The sequence below is a fragment of the Hemiscyllium ocellatum genome, chromosome 42 (genome assembly GCF_020745735.1).
Source record: "Hemiscyllium ocellatum isolate sHemOce1 chromosome 42, sHemOce1.pat.X.cur, whole genome shotgun sequence".
In the NCBI taxonomy this organism is placed as follows: domain Eukaryota; kingdom Metazoa; phylum Chordata; class Chondrichthyes; order Orectolobiformes; family Hemiscylliidae; genus Hemiscyllium; species Hemiscyllium ocellatum.
The window spans coordinates 14,579,957-14,597,868 of record NC_083442.1 but is presented as its reverse complement, the minus strand read 5'-3'; the positions used below and the strand labels follow the sequence as shown (position 1 = coordinate 14,597,868).

At 42.5% G+C, this 17,912-nt stretch overlaps 1 protein-coding gene across 1 annotated transcript in view; it reads right to left on the bottom strand.

Annotated features, from left to right (window-relative positions):
- Positions 1-3,472: 3,472 nt before the first annotated feature.
- Positions 3,473-17,912, bottom strand: part of LOC132834643 (AP-3 complex subunit beta-2) — a 224,712-nt gene continuing 210,272 nt past the window's right edge. Inside the window, exons 26-27 of the mRNA XM_060853544.1 lie at positions 9,194-9,332; positions 3,473-4,319 (exon numbers count right to left, since the gene is read on the bottom strand). Of these exons, the coding sequence (XP_060709527.1) occupies positions 4,169-4,319; positions 9,194-9,332 (290 nt within the window). The 3' untranslated portion in view covers positions 3,473-4,168. The remainder of the gene's footprint in view (positions 4,320-9,193; positions 9,333-17,912) is intronic.

Here is a 17,912-nt window from a genome sequence, read left to right as displayed (position 1 = left end):
TAGTGCTTCCAAATAAACCTGTTGGACTATAACCTGGTGTTATCTGATTTTTAACTTTGTCCAACCCTCTTCAAGACAGACAGTGAAAACCAGATGGGCTGAATGGTCTGTTTCTGTGCAGTTCTATGATTCCATGATAAGGCTTAATAAGTTTGTGCTGAGAACAAGTACCACATTATTGGGAATGAGAACCAAAGCACAAATTTGTTTCCTTTGCAAATAGAATCTCAAGTGGCCAACACTCCATTTTAACTTTCAGTCATTTTTATAATGATCAGCTTTGTGCAGTTAAACTTATAATTTCCAGAAAGCTCTATTAGTCAAGTGCTGAAAAAATTTAACCAGCGAGACATTATGGTTGCATCTTTTCTGTTTCAGCATAAATTACATGTAATTTAAGAAGTGCAAGAAATAAATATTTTCAGTCTTGTACCAAGAATGGATGAGAATAGTGTGGGAACTTTTTTTCAGAAAGGGGTGGCAGGTGTTCTAAACACAACTATCTCCAAATTATTATTACATAAATCCACATTTTCAATGGGAATTGTCGATGCAGGAGTATCCAAAAGGTTGATGTCACGTGTATAGTTTGTGGGTGGGAGTTAATTTTTTTTCCGCTTTTTGTGTGACTCTGCTTCTCATTTTCAGCCCACACCACTCGCTAACAGTAATGCAAAAGGGAGAGGCAAACGTGTTAAGTCTCTCCATATTAGGGCAAAGCTTCCATCAGCAAATGGTCTGCTGAAGGTCCTTGTGTCGATACACTGAAACTGGGTTAGTCATGGTCCCAGATTAAAGCTTCAGTGATACCTGGAAGTTTAGCCTGCATAGACAACAGTGTGCTGGCCCTCCAGCACATACCCTGGCATTCATGAACCAAACTCCCAAACATGGGAGAATAGGTCCACAGCCTGGATAATACCTCAGCAAGATTGAAAGTTAATGTTGTAAACCATACCCAAAAAACCTGGAATGAAGGTCAAAGGCTTCTAATTATATCATCTTTCCACCAAGTCCTATACCTAAGTCAGTGCCAAACTTGCACCCCATATTCCTTTGGATCAACAAGAGGAGTTCCTGATGCTTGGGCAATCCAGGGTGTCCATAAATTTTGCCCAAATTTATACCTGGTGAGGACATTCCAATTTCATTTCTGAGTTTTAACATCACATGCGAGACAGCAGTTACAAAGTTTAACATAGAGTTGATGTCTTTGTGGTTTCTTACGTTGCACTTACATTCTCTCGGGTGGAGGCTGCAGCTCAGCGAGTTCCAATTAAAATGTGACATTTTCAAAGACAGATGAATTTATTGTATAGATTAAAAGAGAAGAAAGGGTATCACTCTCAAATGAGGACTGAACTGAATGACTTGATCCAATGAATATCTTTCAATAGCCCCACATCAGCTAGAGATTACACCTTCAGGTAAAGGTTTTGACAGCTTTGTGAAACATCAGAAGTGATTGACTATTATTTTATTAAAAATATAGACTTGGGAATTTTTTTGGATAAATTAAGCTCTCATTGGAAACCTATTTGGCTTTTAAAATTGTATGATCTTTAGCTCCTTCATGCCAAACAAGTTATTGGCCAATAGGTACCACATAACTGTTTGTGTTATCAATAAAAGCGATTACTACAAGCCTTAGTCTTTTTTAAAAAAAATCTTTCATGGAATGAAATTGTTGCCCATACATGATTGTCCTTTAACTGTGGCTTAATTGTCTCCAATGAATAATCTAATAGTTCAGATTTATTTTCTTTACTCTTTCTTGGGATGTGGACATCACTGGTTCTAAATTTCCTTGAAGTGAGTGTTTTAGGCCATTTCAGACAGCAGTTGAGAATCAGCCACACCACGGTGTGTCAGATCACATAAGGATGGCAGGTTTTCTTCCCTAAAGGACATTAGTGAATCAGTTAGGTTCTGATAAGAATTAATGTTAATTTCATGGCCACCATTACTGAGACTAGCTTTCAATTCCAGATTTTAAAATTGAATTTAAAATTTCACCAGCTGCTGTAGTGGGATTTGAGCCCTTGATGCCACATGGTGTGGGCGGCACGGTGGCTCAGTGGTTAGCACTGCTGCTTCACAGCGCCAGAGACCCGGGTTCAATTCCCGCCTCAGGCGACTGACTGTGTGGAATTTGCACGTTCCTCCGGGTGCTCCGGTTTCCTCCCACAGTCCAAAGATGTGCGGCCAGGTGAATTGGCCATGCTAAATTGCCCACAGTGTTAGGTTAGGGGTAAATGTAGTGGTATGGGTGGGTTGCGCTTCAGCGGGTCGGTGTGGACTTGTTGGGCCGAAAGGCCTGTTTCCACACTGTAAGTAATCTAATCTAATCATTAGTCTGGGTCTCTGAATTACTGTTCTAAAATGTCACTATGTCATCACCTTGTTTTTGACCTCTCTCAGGTCCAAGCACAAATCCTGTCCAGGGCCATTTGGAACAATTGCTTACAGGCTCCCCACAAACATAATTCCTCTATATCTGGTTCCTTCATACTCCAGATTCACACTTGGAGCATTTCCTATTGTCCTGTCTCAATGCTGGGCTCTCTCCCTCAGATCTAACTTTGATGGGGTGGATCCTTCCTTTTTCAAAGCAGTTCAGATGGCTGTTGACCATCAACTATTCAAGGAGGTATCAAGGATACAAGCAAAATACTACAGATGTTGACATCTCAAACAAACAAAAAGAACTGCAAGCTACCTCAGCAGCTCTGGCATAATTGTGGAGAGAGAACCAGACTTAATGTTTTGTCTCTAGTATGACTCTTCCAGTATAACCAAGGAAGTATTTCAGAGGCAAAGCAAGTACCCACAATATCTCACCATTTCCTGTCCCAGTACAAGCCTGAAGCCTGCTTCACTGGCTGCTGTCTGGGGAGAACAGTGAGGAATTCTCAATCCCAGAAAAAAATTGAGAAACACTTGTTTCCAAAAAACATGCCCTCCATAAACGTAGTAACATTGTTCAAAGTTGTTACTATAAAAAGCAATTCTCAAAAATAACTTTACCAGCAAACTGAAAAATATTGATTCTTACAATGTCATGCAGTATTTTAGGATTGTCAAGCAAAACGTCTTATGAAACTGAGGTGCTGTATTTTTGTTTGCTGATGGTTTAGGTTCAATTTAATATATATTGGATAGGCAACCATTTTTTATAGGAGACCAACTGAGGAGACTGAATATCGCTGTTAAAGTGAAACCAGTGCAGAAGATCGAGTAAGCAGTGGGACAGAACCATTAAAAGCCTGGTCAAAAGAGGAAGGTATTACTGGAAGTAAGTGAGCCAGAGTGGTTTAGAGATGGAATTCCAAAAGAGAAATATTAAAGCGACATTAAAATTGATCAAGTAAACATTGACTTCACGTTGTTTTACACAGAATTGGGAAATTCTCTGATACAGGGGCCCTAATAACCAATAAAAATTGAAGCAGTATCAAATTCTTCAGTGGGGTGGGGCAGAACAAAGAGCTAGTTGCTCAACTTTTAGAAGACAACACTGTGAAGAATTCAGTCATCCTTCAGCAAGTTAATCAGGATCTCATCACACATGACACTTAAGAAAGAATATCATTGTGCTGGAAGCAGTAAGAAATGAATCACTCAAGTGATTCCTGCAATAAAGGAGTTGTCTTATGAGGAAATATTGGACAGATATTTAGGCCTGTAGTCATTGGAGTTTAGCAGAATGAAAGTTGATTCTGTGGGACTTTGATAGGGTGGATGCTGAATGGATTTTGTCCCCATGTGGGTGGAGATTAGAACTAAGGGACACAAATTGAAAATTAGGATTTCTTGTCTCCAATGAGAAGTGGGAGGTCAGGCCTTTGAGGGTTGGTGGGGAGGGATTGTGGAGACAGGAAAGTGGAGTCAAGGACACAATCAGATCAGCCATGATTGTAGAGAATGATGGAGCCAGCTCAAAGAACCAAATAGCCTATTTCTGCTCTTAATGTTTTTGGATATTGGAGAAGCTTCAGTTGTAACTAAGTGAATGCTTTATACTTCAGTTGGGCTGTTTCTCCTGCAGCCAGTGGTTTTTTTGAATGGCCAGGCGCTGTGAGGGGTTGCAGAGGCTGTAAGAGCAGAGTGAGAGGCGACTCTCAAACCCCAACCCCTCCATGTCAGAAGGAGAGACAAATCAGCTGCATCACTGAGTCAGTGCCTGCATTATGTCTTTCACCATCATCGTGCCAATCACCATCTTCTCACAGTTAATCGTTAGCTGAGCAGCTCCGCCTTCTTTGGTTACCAGGGTAACAAGAACCAAAGCACCACCACTGATTGTTCGAGCAGCGAACCTATCAGGAAAGAATAGACAAAGCAGGGCAGCTTATTTAAAGGAGGTTTGATAGCACATCAAAAAAAACCTCCAAAAATCAGTGAAGCTGAACATCTTCAATTAGAAAATGTTGCATTTATACTTAAACACAAGATTACCAATACTGATTAAAGTCTGATGTTTTAAATAATCTTGGCTTCTGCACATAGTTCTTAGTGTTCCCTGGCTTTGTCATTTAGAACACAGATGGGGCCATTCAGCGCACTGTGGCTGTACTGACCCTTGTAAAGCTAATCCTACTGCCCCTCTTGTCCCCCTTTACCATAACTATTTAGACATTTTGTCCCTTAAGATTACTGCCTCAACTACTCCCTTTGGCAAAATTATATCTTGCACCTCAGCACAAATATTATCCAGAAAATCTGTCTCTTAATTAATGCTTTTCACTTGGGTTTGGCAGGGAACTAAGTTCTTAGGCAGACCAGAGCTTACTTCAGGAATCCCTCAAGGACAGACAATAATTTACACCTGCCATTTGACTGAACCCTATTTGTGCTGTGGAAATTGTTAACAGTCCTAAATTATCAGTCTCACATTCCTGTGACAGATTGTGTTTTGATTCAGTTATCTTTGCCAATGGGACTTCGGTATCGGCTATGACTGGTCTTACCACTGGTAGTCCTCTTTAAAATTGCCCTACATGATTATCACTTCAAAGGCATTTTTATTTTTTGAGCCTGTTTCTTGGAGTAATGTTGGTATTTCTGGTTTTAGGTTGTGCATGGAATCATCTGATGCTAGGACCTGACTGCAACTCCTGAGCTTAACTCAGCAGGGAGTGAGTATGACAAGACTATAAAACGCAGATAAGAGGGTCAACAGGAAAAGCTCAGTCTAATTTCTGGTTCTTTAGTCGTCTGCACTAGCATCAGGTAGTAAACTATAAATTAATTAACAGGTAGATTAAGACTCAGATGTTAGAATGGTCCAGGCCTCATGCAGAAGAATCCATGGTGATATCCCACCAATCTCACCAGCTATTTTTAACATAGTGTCAATTAAACACGTGTTTAACAGGAGGAGAACAGCCAGGGAATGTCTTATATTTATGGATTTAAAATTACATCAATCTCTTCTTTTTGCTTCACTTTTTCCTTTGTTTTCTAGTTTATAATTTGTGAGGTCTTTTTTGTGGTTTACAGTTTTAACAACAATAATCTATAATGACAAGGACCAGGGAATAAGTGCCCGAGAGTAAGTGATATTAAACATCTTCTAAAAGGGGTAAGTCACAGTTGGAGAGCTCAAATTCGTGTTGTGTTCTTCCTGTTCCCTGTGCGAAGTTAGGAACATTTCTAGTGCCCGGGATCAACATTTGTGCAGGTTGTATCTCCAGATGCAGCTCTTGAAAGTCCAGGTTTCAGCATGGAGCCACAACTGGGGCTGCTGTGGACCATCCACAAAGCTGAGAATCTCATGAATATCATGTACAGAGAGATAGTCACACTGCAGGCTAAGCCTCCACAGGCAGTATGGGAATGGGTGATCATCAGGCAGAACAAGAAGACTAAGCAGGCAGTGCAGAAATCTCCTGTGGCTATTCACCTACAAAACAGATGTACCACTTTGGACACTATTGAAGGGGCTGGCCTTACAGGGGCAAGCAGCAACAGCCAAAATATCATTCCACCACAGTTGGCTCTGCTGCACAAGGGAGAGATAAAAGGTGTGGGAATTCAATAGATAAAGTGGATTCAGTTAGAAGAGGATAGACGGACGATTCTGTAGATACAAACAAAACTTAAGGATGGTACATTGCTTCTGTAGTACTAGAGTCAAGGATGTCTCAGAGCAGCCACAGGAAATTCTGGAGGGGAGACTGCACAGTCACTGGTCAGTGGTACACATTGTTACAAACAACATAGATAAGGACATAGGATGGCATGGTGGCTCAGTGGTTAGCACTGTCGCCTCACAGCACCTGGGACCTGGGTTTGATTCCACCCTTAGGCGATTGTCTACGTGGAGTTTGCACATTCTCCCCATGTATGTGTGGATTTCCTCTGGGTGCTCCGGTTTCCTCCTCCTCTAAAGATGTGCTAAATTGCCCATAGTGTTCAGGGATGTGTAGGTTAGGTGCATTAGTAAGGGGTAATGTAGGATAGGGGAATGAGTCTGGGTGGGTTACTCTCTGGAGGGTCAGTGTGGACTTGTTAGGCCAAAGGGCCTGTTTCTACACCGTAGGATTTCTACAGAATGAAGAATGAGGGAGAACTCATGAAGCCCATAAAAGGGGTAGGGGTGGTGGTAGTGGTTCAGAACCAGGAATCACAATGCAAGGACTGAGATGAAGAGAACTTTCTTCACAAAGTGAGTGGTGAGCCTGTGGAATATGTTACCACAAGAAGCAGTTGAACCCAAATCATTGTTTGATTTCAAGAAGGAGTTAGATATAGTTTTTAGATTAGATTAGATTACTTACAGTGTGGAAACAGGCCCTTCAGCCCAACAAGTCCACACCGACCCGCCGAAGTGCAACCCACCCATACCCCAACATTAACCCCTTTTACCTAACACTACGGGCAATTTAGCATGGCCAATTCACCTGACCCGCACATCTTTGGAATGTGGGAGGAAACCGGAGCACCCGAAGGAAACCCACGCAGACAAGGGGAGAATGTGCAAACTCCACACAGTCAGTCGCCTGAGTCAGGAATTGAACCTGGGTCTTTGGCGCTGTGAGGCAGCAGTGCTAACCACTGTGCCACCGTGCCGCCCAAATAGTTCTTAAATAGATCAAAGAATATGGGCGGGGAGGGGGGGAACAAGAAAAGGCTATTGAATTGGATATTCAGCCGTGATCATAATGAACGGCGGAGCAGACTTGAAGAGCTGAATGTCCTCCCCTGCTCCTAGTTTCTATGTTTTCTGTGAGTGAATATTCAAACAGCTTTGGTACAGAATTGCACCCTTGGTAACAAATTCATCCTCCTGTCTACTCAAACTTTGGATAAACTTTTCAAATAAATGTAAATTTTATAGTGTGTTTGTTATGTTCCGTGATTTATTTTATTCTGTAAGTTATTACTGCTAGGAATGCACAATGCTGCACAGGCATAGTACTATATTTCAATTTGTGACTTGGTTTTTCTGGGCAAGAATATGTCCGAAGGAATCTAACTCTGACTTAAACACTAATTCCTATGGAAATCCATGATTCACTTAAAGCTGCAATGCTCAGAAAAGGAACCACAATGTTATTGAGGACTACCTGGACTTAGGTAGACCATAACTATGCCAATGCTGTGATAGAGAGCAGGACTATACTTCTCTCCAGTTTCTTGTCAACACAAAACTCTCATGTTGCCAAAAGAGAGGCAGTTTGCTTAAACTTTTTTTCTTGCACATATCAGGTCAAATGCAAGAATACCAAACTTGAAATTACGGGTTTCCATGAGAAAAGGGTGCTGTTTGGTTGTTGCAACATAACCTGCAGAAAGAGTACTGTGCATCTGTCCAGCAAAGGTAATCACACACATATGCATCTTGTTAATATTCAACCGAGTGCAACACTGTGCAAAGTAACGGCACGGTGGCACAGTGGTTAGCACTGCTGCCTCACAGCGCCAGGGACCTGGGTTCAATTCCTGACTCAGGCGACTGACTGTGTGGAGTTTGCACGTTCTCCCCGTGTCTGCGTGGGTTTCCTCCGGGTGCTTCGGTTTCCTCCCACAGTCCAAAGATGTGCAGGTCAGGTGAATTGGCCATGCTAAATTGCCCATAGTGTTAGGTAAGGGGTATGGGTGGATTGCGCTTCGGCGGGTCGGTGTGGACTTGTTGGGCCGAAGGGCCTGTTTCCACACTGTAAGTAATCTAATCTGTAACTGGAACCCACTACCCACACACATCCTTGGCAACTATACACCCCATACATCTGCTGACTGACAAAAACCCAGAGGCTGAAACCAAGCGTGCTGCAAATCCTTACAACTCCAAGGAGATTTATTCAACCTACTCATTTTCCATCTTAGCATCCCAAATAGAGCAACTTTCCTGAATAAGATCCACCAGCTGACATTCTGCATCAAGGAATGGATAATGTGGAACATCATTAACAAGTTCCTTTCAGCAAGCTCCAGCTGTTGAAGAGCAGGCATTGAACTACCACGGTGAGAGTGGGCCTTGCTAAATGGGTTCAGGGAAAGCCAGGGCTCATGCACAGCCAACTTCCACTACTGTGCCATCAGTACAAACCCCTCCTGCACTTGTGGCGAGAAGCAAACAATCCTGCACATTACCGTAGTGTGCCCCCCTACAGACTAAGTGTTGGACTAGTCACTAAACTCAATGAGTTGACTGTCATTTTTTTGGGGAATTTGCATTCTCTGAACAAATAACATTGGTTCGCTGCTGTTTTTCCATGGCAACGTCATGTCCAATCAATGATGATGGAGCAATCAAATGGTATGCTGATTTCCTCAGTAGAAATTGATGTGATAATCTTAAATTTGACAATGATTATTAGATTAGATTACTTACAGTGTGGAAACAGGCCCTTCGGCCCAACAAGTCCACACTGACCCGCCGAAGCGCAACCCACCCATACCCCTACATATACCCCTTATCTAACACTACGGGCAATTTACCATGGCCAATTCACCTGACCCGCACATCTTTGGACTGTGGGAGGAAACCGGAGCACCCGGAGGAAACCCACGCAGACACGGGGAGAACATGCAAACTCCACACAGTCAGTCGCCTGAGGCGGGAATTGAACCCAGGTCCCTGGCGCTGTGAGGCAGCAGTGCTAACCACTGTGCCACCGTGCCGCCCAGTCCACTTAAAATACTTTACTTGGAGAAATATTTCATCAATCCAGGCCTCTCCATTTACCTATACTCATTGTCCAGTCCACATGGCACCCGTCCAAGATTGGCTGTAGAAAGCACCTTCTGGACAATGGCTTGGTCACTCCGGCATTTCTCTGGGAGGGTCAGTTTCTCCTTGATTTCATTCATTCCCATCAATTTTCCTAAGACACAGACAGAGATAGGTTAGACCAGATTTAGAATGTCACTCTAACCTACACATTTCTGATGATTTCCCTGTGAGGAAGCAAAATTAATGAAATTCAGGGCAGTTCTGGATGAAGCTGAAACTCCTTGCCATACACTTAATGATCAAGGGGACATTTGCTTTGACATGTACATGGTCTCCCCTACTCTCTTCCTCAACTTGTCATGTCATGTATAATTCCTTAGCTGATAATATAACCAGAATTGGAATCACCATGATCTAGTTATTCTCAAGAAAAGCTTGGGAGCGTCAGCATATTCTTTAGCTATGGAAGTGTTGTAAAGAACCAGTGTGGTAATGCTGTTGCACTATGAAGAATGGGAATCTTGATCAGATCCAAGTTCAAACAGCACCTGGTTTTCAACAAAGCAACACAGGAAATCTCTTGCTTTCAATTTTGGACAGAAGAGGTGATCTTATTTGATGCGTTTGACTAGTCTTCCTGCCGAGTGAATGGTTATATAGCCCTGCTACTTGGGAAATGGGACAGAGAAATAGTTTGGAGTCCCTCAATGTTGGATGCCACCTATGCAAGGTGCATGACAGTAGCTTCCAGGGACTGGATCAGTATCTTTGCAGCTTCTCGATTTTCCTTTCGCATGGCCAACCACCCTCCTCTGTGGCTTGCCAGGGAGTAAGCCCACAGGCCTCAGACTGTGATCCATTACTCAATGCTAGGCCTTTCACCTGACTATGCCATACTCCCTCACGTCTGATCACATCTGGCTGAACCATGTGACGAAGACAGAATCAATGGCTGAGCACTAGAGCAGTCCTTGAAGTCTCATAACTGCAGTCACTTGTTTCTGTACCGGTAACCGTTAGGTCAAGTCCTGCTGACCAATGTAGTTAGCTGATGGATTGGCACTGTATTTTTCTTGGTTTGATAGAATCTGACTTCAAATGGCAAAAAAGAAATGGGTATGGTGAATCATATGATTCTGAAGGGGATCAGAGGGGTCAAAAAAGAGAGGCCAGTCAGCCCTGTTGTGCTATTCAATTGAATGATGCCAAAAATAGAAGTGAAACAGCAAAAGTGAAAATGGTGACCTGCTTTCCTTAGGAACCTTTCCCAGCTGATGGGATATTCAATATAGTTTCCCTTTGCCTCCCGTATTGTGTTCGTGTTGCTGGACTGCCTTTACACCTGGGAAATGTGAACAGCCAAACAGCCATGCATCATTTTCCTCACGGTAACACATGCACAAGCATTGCGATGTTCCCATAATGCAGCAACAAAGTTACCGCTGAATCCCAGAGCAGAGGCTAAACCAGAAGAAGAAGGGGAGGGATGGTTACTCAGCACCACTGGATTCGGACAAAAGAGGACTCTCAAAAGAGTGTAAACATGGATCAGGTGATGCTCTACCACGCTAAAGCACGGACAATACAGACAAACACAGCCACGGCAGGACAAGAAACAATGTGCAGCAGGATTTACATCCACATGGTGACACGCTGAGCCCTTTTTGTGCATCTACTCACCAGCGCTGGGATTTAACAGTTGTTCTATGACAGCAAGTGGGAAAACAAAGTGCAATGAGATAAAAAAATTGAGCTATGACTATGATGACAAGATCAGTTGTACTTCAAACGAAATCCTAATCTAACACAAAAATGAAGTACTGCAGATAGTAGAAATCTGAAACAAACACAGAATAATGGAGAAACTCAGCAGGTCCGTCATTACCTGTGGAGAGAGAAACAGAGTAAACATGTTGCATCCCAGCAGGACTCTCCTTTGAAACACAATTCATACCAGATTCAAAATATTAATTCTGTTTCTTCCTCCACAGATGTGGCTAGACCTGCTAGGTGTCACCCAGCAGTTTCTGTTTTTGTTTCCAATTCCATCTAGTTCAGTTGGCTCCAAAACGTGCTCTGGTTTCACATCAGATTTCATGCTTTTGTTACCTCCAGACTTGACTGTTCCGACACACTCCATGCTGATCTCCTACATTCTATCCTCCAAAAACTTAAGATCATGCAGGAGACTGTTGCTCAAGCCCTACCTTGACTGAGCCTTGTTCCCCTCATACATACATTGAATCCAGGTCAATACACACCTTGCATCTAAAATATCTCGCTTATTTTCAAAACCCTGTCTGACTTCACCCTTATCTAACTCTGTCATCTCCTCTGACTCCACAAGTCTCCAAGATTTTGGAAAGGTAAATCAGGGTAGGACTTATACACTTAATGGTAAGATCATGGGGAGTGTTGCTGAACAAAGAGACCTTGGAGTGCAGGTTCATAGTTCCTTGAAAGTGGAGTCACAGGTAGGTAGGATAGTGAAGAAGGCATTTGGTATGCTTACCTATATTGGTCACAGTACTGAGTACAGGAGTTGGGAGCCCCAACTGGGACCCCCAGCCCCAGTCCGAGCCCCAGCCCCACACCCCCTCCCATTTATCTCTCTGCCCTGGAGGCTCCCTGCCTCATTCCTGATGAAGGGTTTTTGCCCAAAAGTCGATTTTCCTGCTTCTCAGATGCTGCCTGATCTGCTGTGCTTTTCCAGCACCACTCTAATCTTGACTCTAATCTCCAGCATCTGCAGTGCTCACTTTCGCCATAGGAGTTGGGAGGTCATGTTGCAGCTGTACAGAGCAGTGATGAAGCCACTTTTGGAATATTGTGTGCCATTCTGGTCTCCCTCCTATCAGAAGGATGTTGTGAAACTTGAAAGCATTCAGAAAAGATTTACAAAGATGTTGCCAGGGTTGAAGGATTTCAGCTATAGGGAGAAGCTGTTCTCCCTGGAGCGTCAGAGGCTGAGGGCTGACCTTATAGAAGTATATAAAGCCATGAAGGGCAATGGCCGACCACAACCTTTCCCTGCTCAATAGGCCTGCTCCTTCTTTCCCACCATTTACTGAGGGATTGTGACAGTTTAAGGCTCACAACAGGAATACTGCTGCAGTTACTGCCATGTTAAAATAACATGAGTCTGTGCCAGGGCAAAAACTTGCATGTCAGAGTGAAACTTATCTCATAGTAATTGAATATTTACTGAACAGCTCAGAACAGTACAGGAATCTACTCACTGGAGAGTAATAAATAAGTCCTGTTAATTTAATGCCAACTCAGGGAAGATTTAGTAATCTCAGAAGATGTGGCAAAATCACTGGTCCTAGTAATCCAGAGGCACAGGCTATTCCTCTGGCCTCAAATCACACCACAGCAGCTGGTGGAATTTCAATTCACTTAATAAAATCTGGAACTGAAAACTAGTTTTGGTAAGAAATTAAGTCTGTGATCCTTATCCAGTCTGACTTTAGACCCACAGCAATGTTATTGACTCTTAACTGCCACTTCTTTCAATTGCAATTAGAGATGGTCATCAAATGCTGGTCTTGTCAGCAACCAGCCACAGCCCACTAAGGAAAAACAAAAAAAAGCCCTCTTCAGAATATTTTCAAAGGATTCTTTGAAGGAATTATGTTTCTCCCTCCCCTCCCATTAATTCCCTCCATACTTCTGTTGATATGTTGGATGGTTCTGTTTCAGCAATCAGTGCTGACAACACCTTCAGGATAAATAATCTTACAGTACAACATGTATATACATATTTCAAATGGAGAGAAGCGAATTGTCCTGTATTGTGACTGGCTCCCTTGTGGCAGTGACTTCAGCTAATTCCTCCAGAATTTTATCTTCAGTATTCATTGGCTTTTCGGTATTCCAGCTGAAATCAGGTCAATGAGCAGAAACATTGATTTTGTTCACAATATAAGACAGTTTGCCCACTTTATAATGATGTTGGAGCTCCTACTTAATAAAAGCAATCATTCTCTATTAATGAGACTTAAATAGTTCCAGACATGAGATGAGGGAATCCTGCAGGGGAGAGCTTTGGATGACTTTTCCTTTTGGAAGTCCCCTGAAATGAGGAGAATGGTTGCTGCTGAGCCCATTGCACATAGAGTCATTTAACTTTAGCTGCAGATACCACATGGTTCTGGCTGACCAGGAAACTTTCCTGTTCTTATCACCTACCATTGGTATATTAAAAAGACTTTTGTAGGTTGAGAATCAAACTGTTTGGCCACATTATGAATGCATCTTCCTTGGCTATCAAGCCCTGGAGTCAGGTTCAAACCCTGAGCTTCCGGCTCAGAGAGAGGGAGACTACCTTGTGGATCACAAGACCTTCTGATTTGGGAACCATTGATCCAAAGAGGCCTGTTCACTAAATATCATGTCTCAACTTGTTCACACACTATATCCCAATGATTAGTTTCTGAAAGGAATTTATCTAATTTGCATCATAAGAATCAATACAACTGCTTTTGCTATTCCCCCAAGGTCAAAGATCATTAGGGCAATTTAGGTAGGCCCTGGTGAGGCATGTGTGGAATGTGTTGATTAAGGCAGGGGTCGGGTGCTGCCATGGAGATGATTATCCTGATGAGGGGTCACCTCCATGGACAACAGCTGTGTCAGCAGAAGAGTCCCATTCACTTCCCCAAATGCATCAAACCCACAGTAAGGTCAACAAGATTCAGCAGGCAGTCTTCTCCAGCATTGATGTGACAAGAAGAGACCCTGAATATGCTGCTCATGGATTAATTAGACCATAATATAGAGAAGCAGTATTAGGCAATTCGGCCAATCAGATCTGTTCCACCATTTGATCATGGCTGATATGCTTCTCAACTCCATTCTCTTGCCTTCTCCCATGACCCTTGATCCCATTACTAATCAAAGGCCCATCAATCTCTGTCTTAAAGACACTCAATGACTTGGTTTCCACAGCATTTTCAGCAATGAGCTCTACAGATTAACCACCTTCTGGCTGAACAAATTCCTTCTCATTTTAGTTCTAAAAGGTCATCCCTTCATTCAAATCATGCCCTTGGGTCCTAGGCTCATCTACAAGTGGAAACATCTTCTTCACATTCACTATCCAGGCATCTCACTAAGTTTCAATGAGACCCCTTTCATCATTCTTCTAAACTCCATTGAGTACAGACCCTGAGTCCTCAACTGCTGCTCATATGACAAGTTCTTCATTCCCAGGATCATTCTGTGAACCTTTTCTTGACTTCCCCCATCCTCCTTTAAATACAGAGTACTAAAACTGCTCACAATATTCCAAATACAATCTGATTACAGCCTCATATAACTTCAACAGAACATCCCTAATCTTATATACTAGCCTTCTCAAAATGAATCCTAACATTGCATTTGCCTGCTGTAATAACTCAGGAAGCCCGACTGGAAAGGGAAATCATTTATTGTTGAAGGTAGAGCCATTACTTGTGGAGTGCAAAGGCTAATCCCAACCTGTGACAAAGACCTTATTTTTATCTTGAACTCAGGCATTCAGGCGCAGAACTCTGCTTTATTCTTTTCCCCATTACCAAATCATTGTAGTATTTTTTTCATCTTGTAACCACCATCAGCAAATCACTCATGCTTCCAGTTGAATAATTACGTGCAAAGTCCATTAAAGACAACGCAAAGGGGAGAGAGAGAGGTAGGGAGAGCGGAAAGGAGCTAAATCAAAATGGAGTTGGAAAGGATGGATCTGCTTTTCTTACATAGCCAAAAATGCTCTTACACACACTAAATGTCTTTTTTTCCCATCACCAAATCACAATAACATTTCTTTTTTGTTCATCATGTATTAACCACCACCAGTAAATCATCTGTTTGGCCAACTGAATATTTACATGTAAAGCCCATTGTGGGCAATGCAAACTATCAAAAGGTGAGGGGGAGGTAGGGAGAACAGAAAGGGGCTAAATAAAAATGGAAATAGAGGGGGAAATAAAGGATTCCACACCCTGCAGTGCCCACATCTCTCTAGAGACATTGAGAGTATTGGACATCATGTGTTCCTGGGTCTGCTCTTTTTTTATATATCCAGAGGTGTTATCACACATAACCAAACTCACCACGACTATTTTTTAAATTACTAACCACCACACCAGTGCTCAGTGGTTGGCACTGCTGCCTCACAGGGACCCAGGTTTGATTGCAGCCTTGGGCGACTATCTGTGTGGAGTTTGTACATTCTTCCCGTGTCTGCGTGGGTTTCCTCCGGGTTCTCCAGTTTCCTCCCACAGTCCAAAGATGTGCAGATTCGGGTGAATTGGCTGTGCTAAATTTCCCATAGTGTCCAGGGATGTGTAGGTTAGGTGCATTAGTCATAGGAAATGTTGGGTTATAGGGTATTAGAATGGATTTGGGTGAGGTACTCTTCAGAGGGTCTGTGTCGACTTGTTGGGCTAAATAACCTGCTTCTGCACTGTAGGGATTTTATGATGAACCACCAGTAAATCACCCATGTAGCCAATTAAATATTGACATGCAAAGCCTGTTACAGGCAGTGGGTTTGCTTTACTGATATTTCTATATTTTTTAATCAACATGTTCAGAGACATTATTACTGACTTGGAAATATCAACATTGTTTCTTCACTATCACTGGGACAAAATTCCAGAAATTCCCATTCATTCAGAAGGTGGCTCAGCACCTACTTCTCAAGGACACCAAGGGATGGCATTAAATATTGGCTTTGCCAGTGATGTCTAGTTTCCACAAATGTATTTTAAAAATATATACCACACATATTCCTGATGCAGGTGTCACCTTACTGTGACACCTTTGCAGATACAAATATTCACACAACAGCTGGGGATACAGGTTTAGACTAGATTAGTGTGGAAACTAATCCTACAGTGTGGAAACAGGCCCTTCAGCCCAAACCGACCCTCCAAAGACTAATGCACCTAACACTACGGGCAATTTAACATGGCCAATACCTGGCCTGCGGGAGGAAACCGGAGCACCCGGAGAAAACCCATGCAGACACATGGAAAATGTGCAAACTCCATACAGACAGTTGCCCGAGGCTGGAATCAAACCTGGGACTTTGGTGCTGTGAGGCAGCCGTGCTAACCACTGAGCCACTGTTCCTCGGCAGGTCGACTTAACCATATCTGAAACTTCCGATTCTCTGACCAAAAACATACTCTGCTATGATCAACGTCATTGGAAATAACCATCTAAAACAAGTGATTTTACCAACTTCTAGAAAACTGGTATAAATTGACATTTTGACCTAATTATGTTCCTTTAATGATGCTATGTAAGTGTAAACCATTGTTTCAGCCAGAAGAGATAGGCAAAGTCTGTCAACTTTGGAGAATCTTGACAAAAATCTCAAATGTCAAAGTCCCATGGACAGAATGATTCTTCAACTTATACGAATTGAAAGAGTAACATGGCCATCAGAGAGAGGACAGTTAACAACAAGGAAGGGTTGTTTTCTCTCCACGGATGCTGCTTGACCTGCTGTGATCTCCAGCATCTTTTTGTTTTCAGTACAGTTAACAACAACTTCAATATATATTGCATCTTTAACTTAATGAAACATCCCAAGACATTTCACAGGAGCGCTGTAAAACACATTTGATGATATTGTCAGGTAGCCAAAAGCTTAGTTAAAATGGTAGATTTTAAGGAGGTTATCGAAGCAGGAAAGTGAGTGAGGTTGAAGCGTAGAGAGGTATAGGGAGAGCATTCCAGAATTTGTGGCCCAGGCAGCCGGAGGTTTGGTCGCTAATGGTGAAGTAACTACAATTAGGCATCCATAAGAAGCCAGAATGACAGGGCTATAGGTAGCTCAGAGAGTTCTGGGGTTAGAGATAAGGTGGCACAAGGTCATGGAAGCATTTGAGAAAATATGAACATGCATTAGGAGCAGAAGCACCTGGGTGTGACCTCTACTTTCCTGTCTACTGCCATACCCTTTGACTGCCTTGTCAAAAAATAATATTTCTCATTCAGTTTTAAAAATATTCAAAGGCTCAGCCACCACTGTGCTCCAGGAACAGGATTTCGCAGACAGTGACTCTCAGAGAAATAATTTCTCTTCATCTCCATAAAACTGGGTTGAGAATGTTCAGGTCACAGCAAACTTGACTAGCAAACAGGTCAGTGAGACAGCGGTGACAAGGCACAGAATTTGTTTACAGTTAAGCCTAAGAAGTTCATGGATATTGCCTTTGCTTGATTCTCACTGGATCATCTGGATCCAGCAACAATGAAACAAAGAGCAGAATCAGACTGATAACTGATCATGCTTCCTCAGGCCTGGGAAAATCTCCTCTTGAATGTAGATACTTCTTGTGAACAAAATGATTTTGAAGCACAGACAGAGGCCATTCTACCCATGGTGTTGGCTCTGGCATCCCAAAATTCTCAATCCTCATCTCCCTACCCACCAGGGAGATGTGGCATATTGTTAATGCTACTAGGTTAGTAATCCAATGCTTTGAGGGCACTGGTTCAAATCCCATAGTGACAACATGTGAAATTTAAATGAAACCTGGAATTTAAAACTTATTATGACCATGAAATTATCATAACCTGTTGCATACAAACCTATCTGCATCACTTTTGCTAGTTAGTTAGGGAGGCCATCCTTACCTGGTTTGGCCTGCTTGCGACTTCAGACTCACCACAATGTGATTAACTCTTGTCTCTGAAATGCATTAGCAACTCATTTAGTTCAAGGGCACATAGG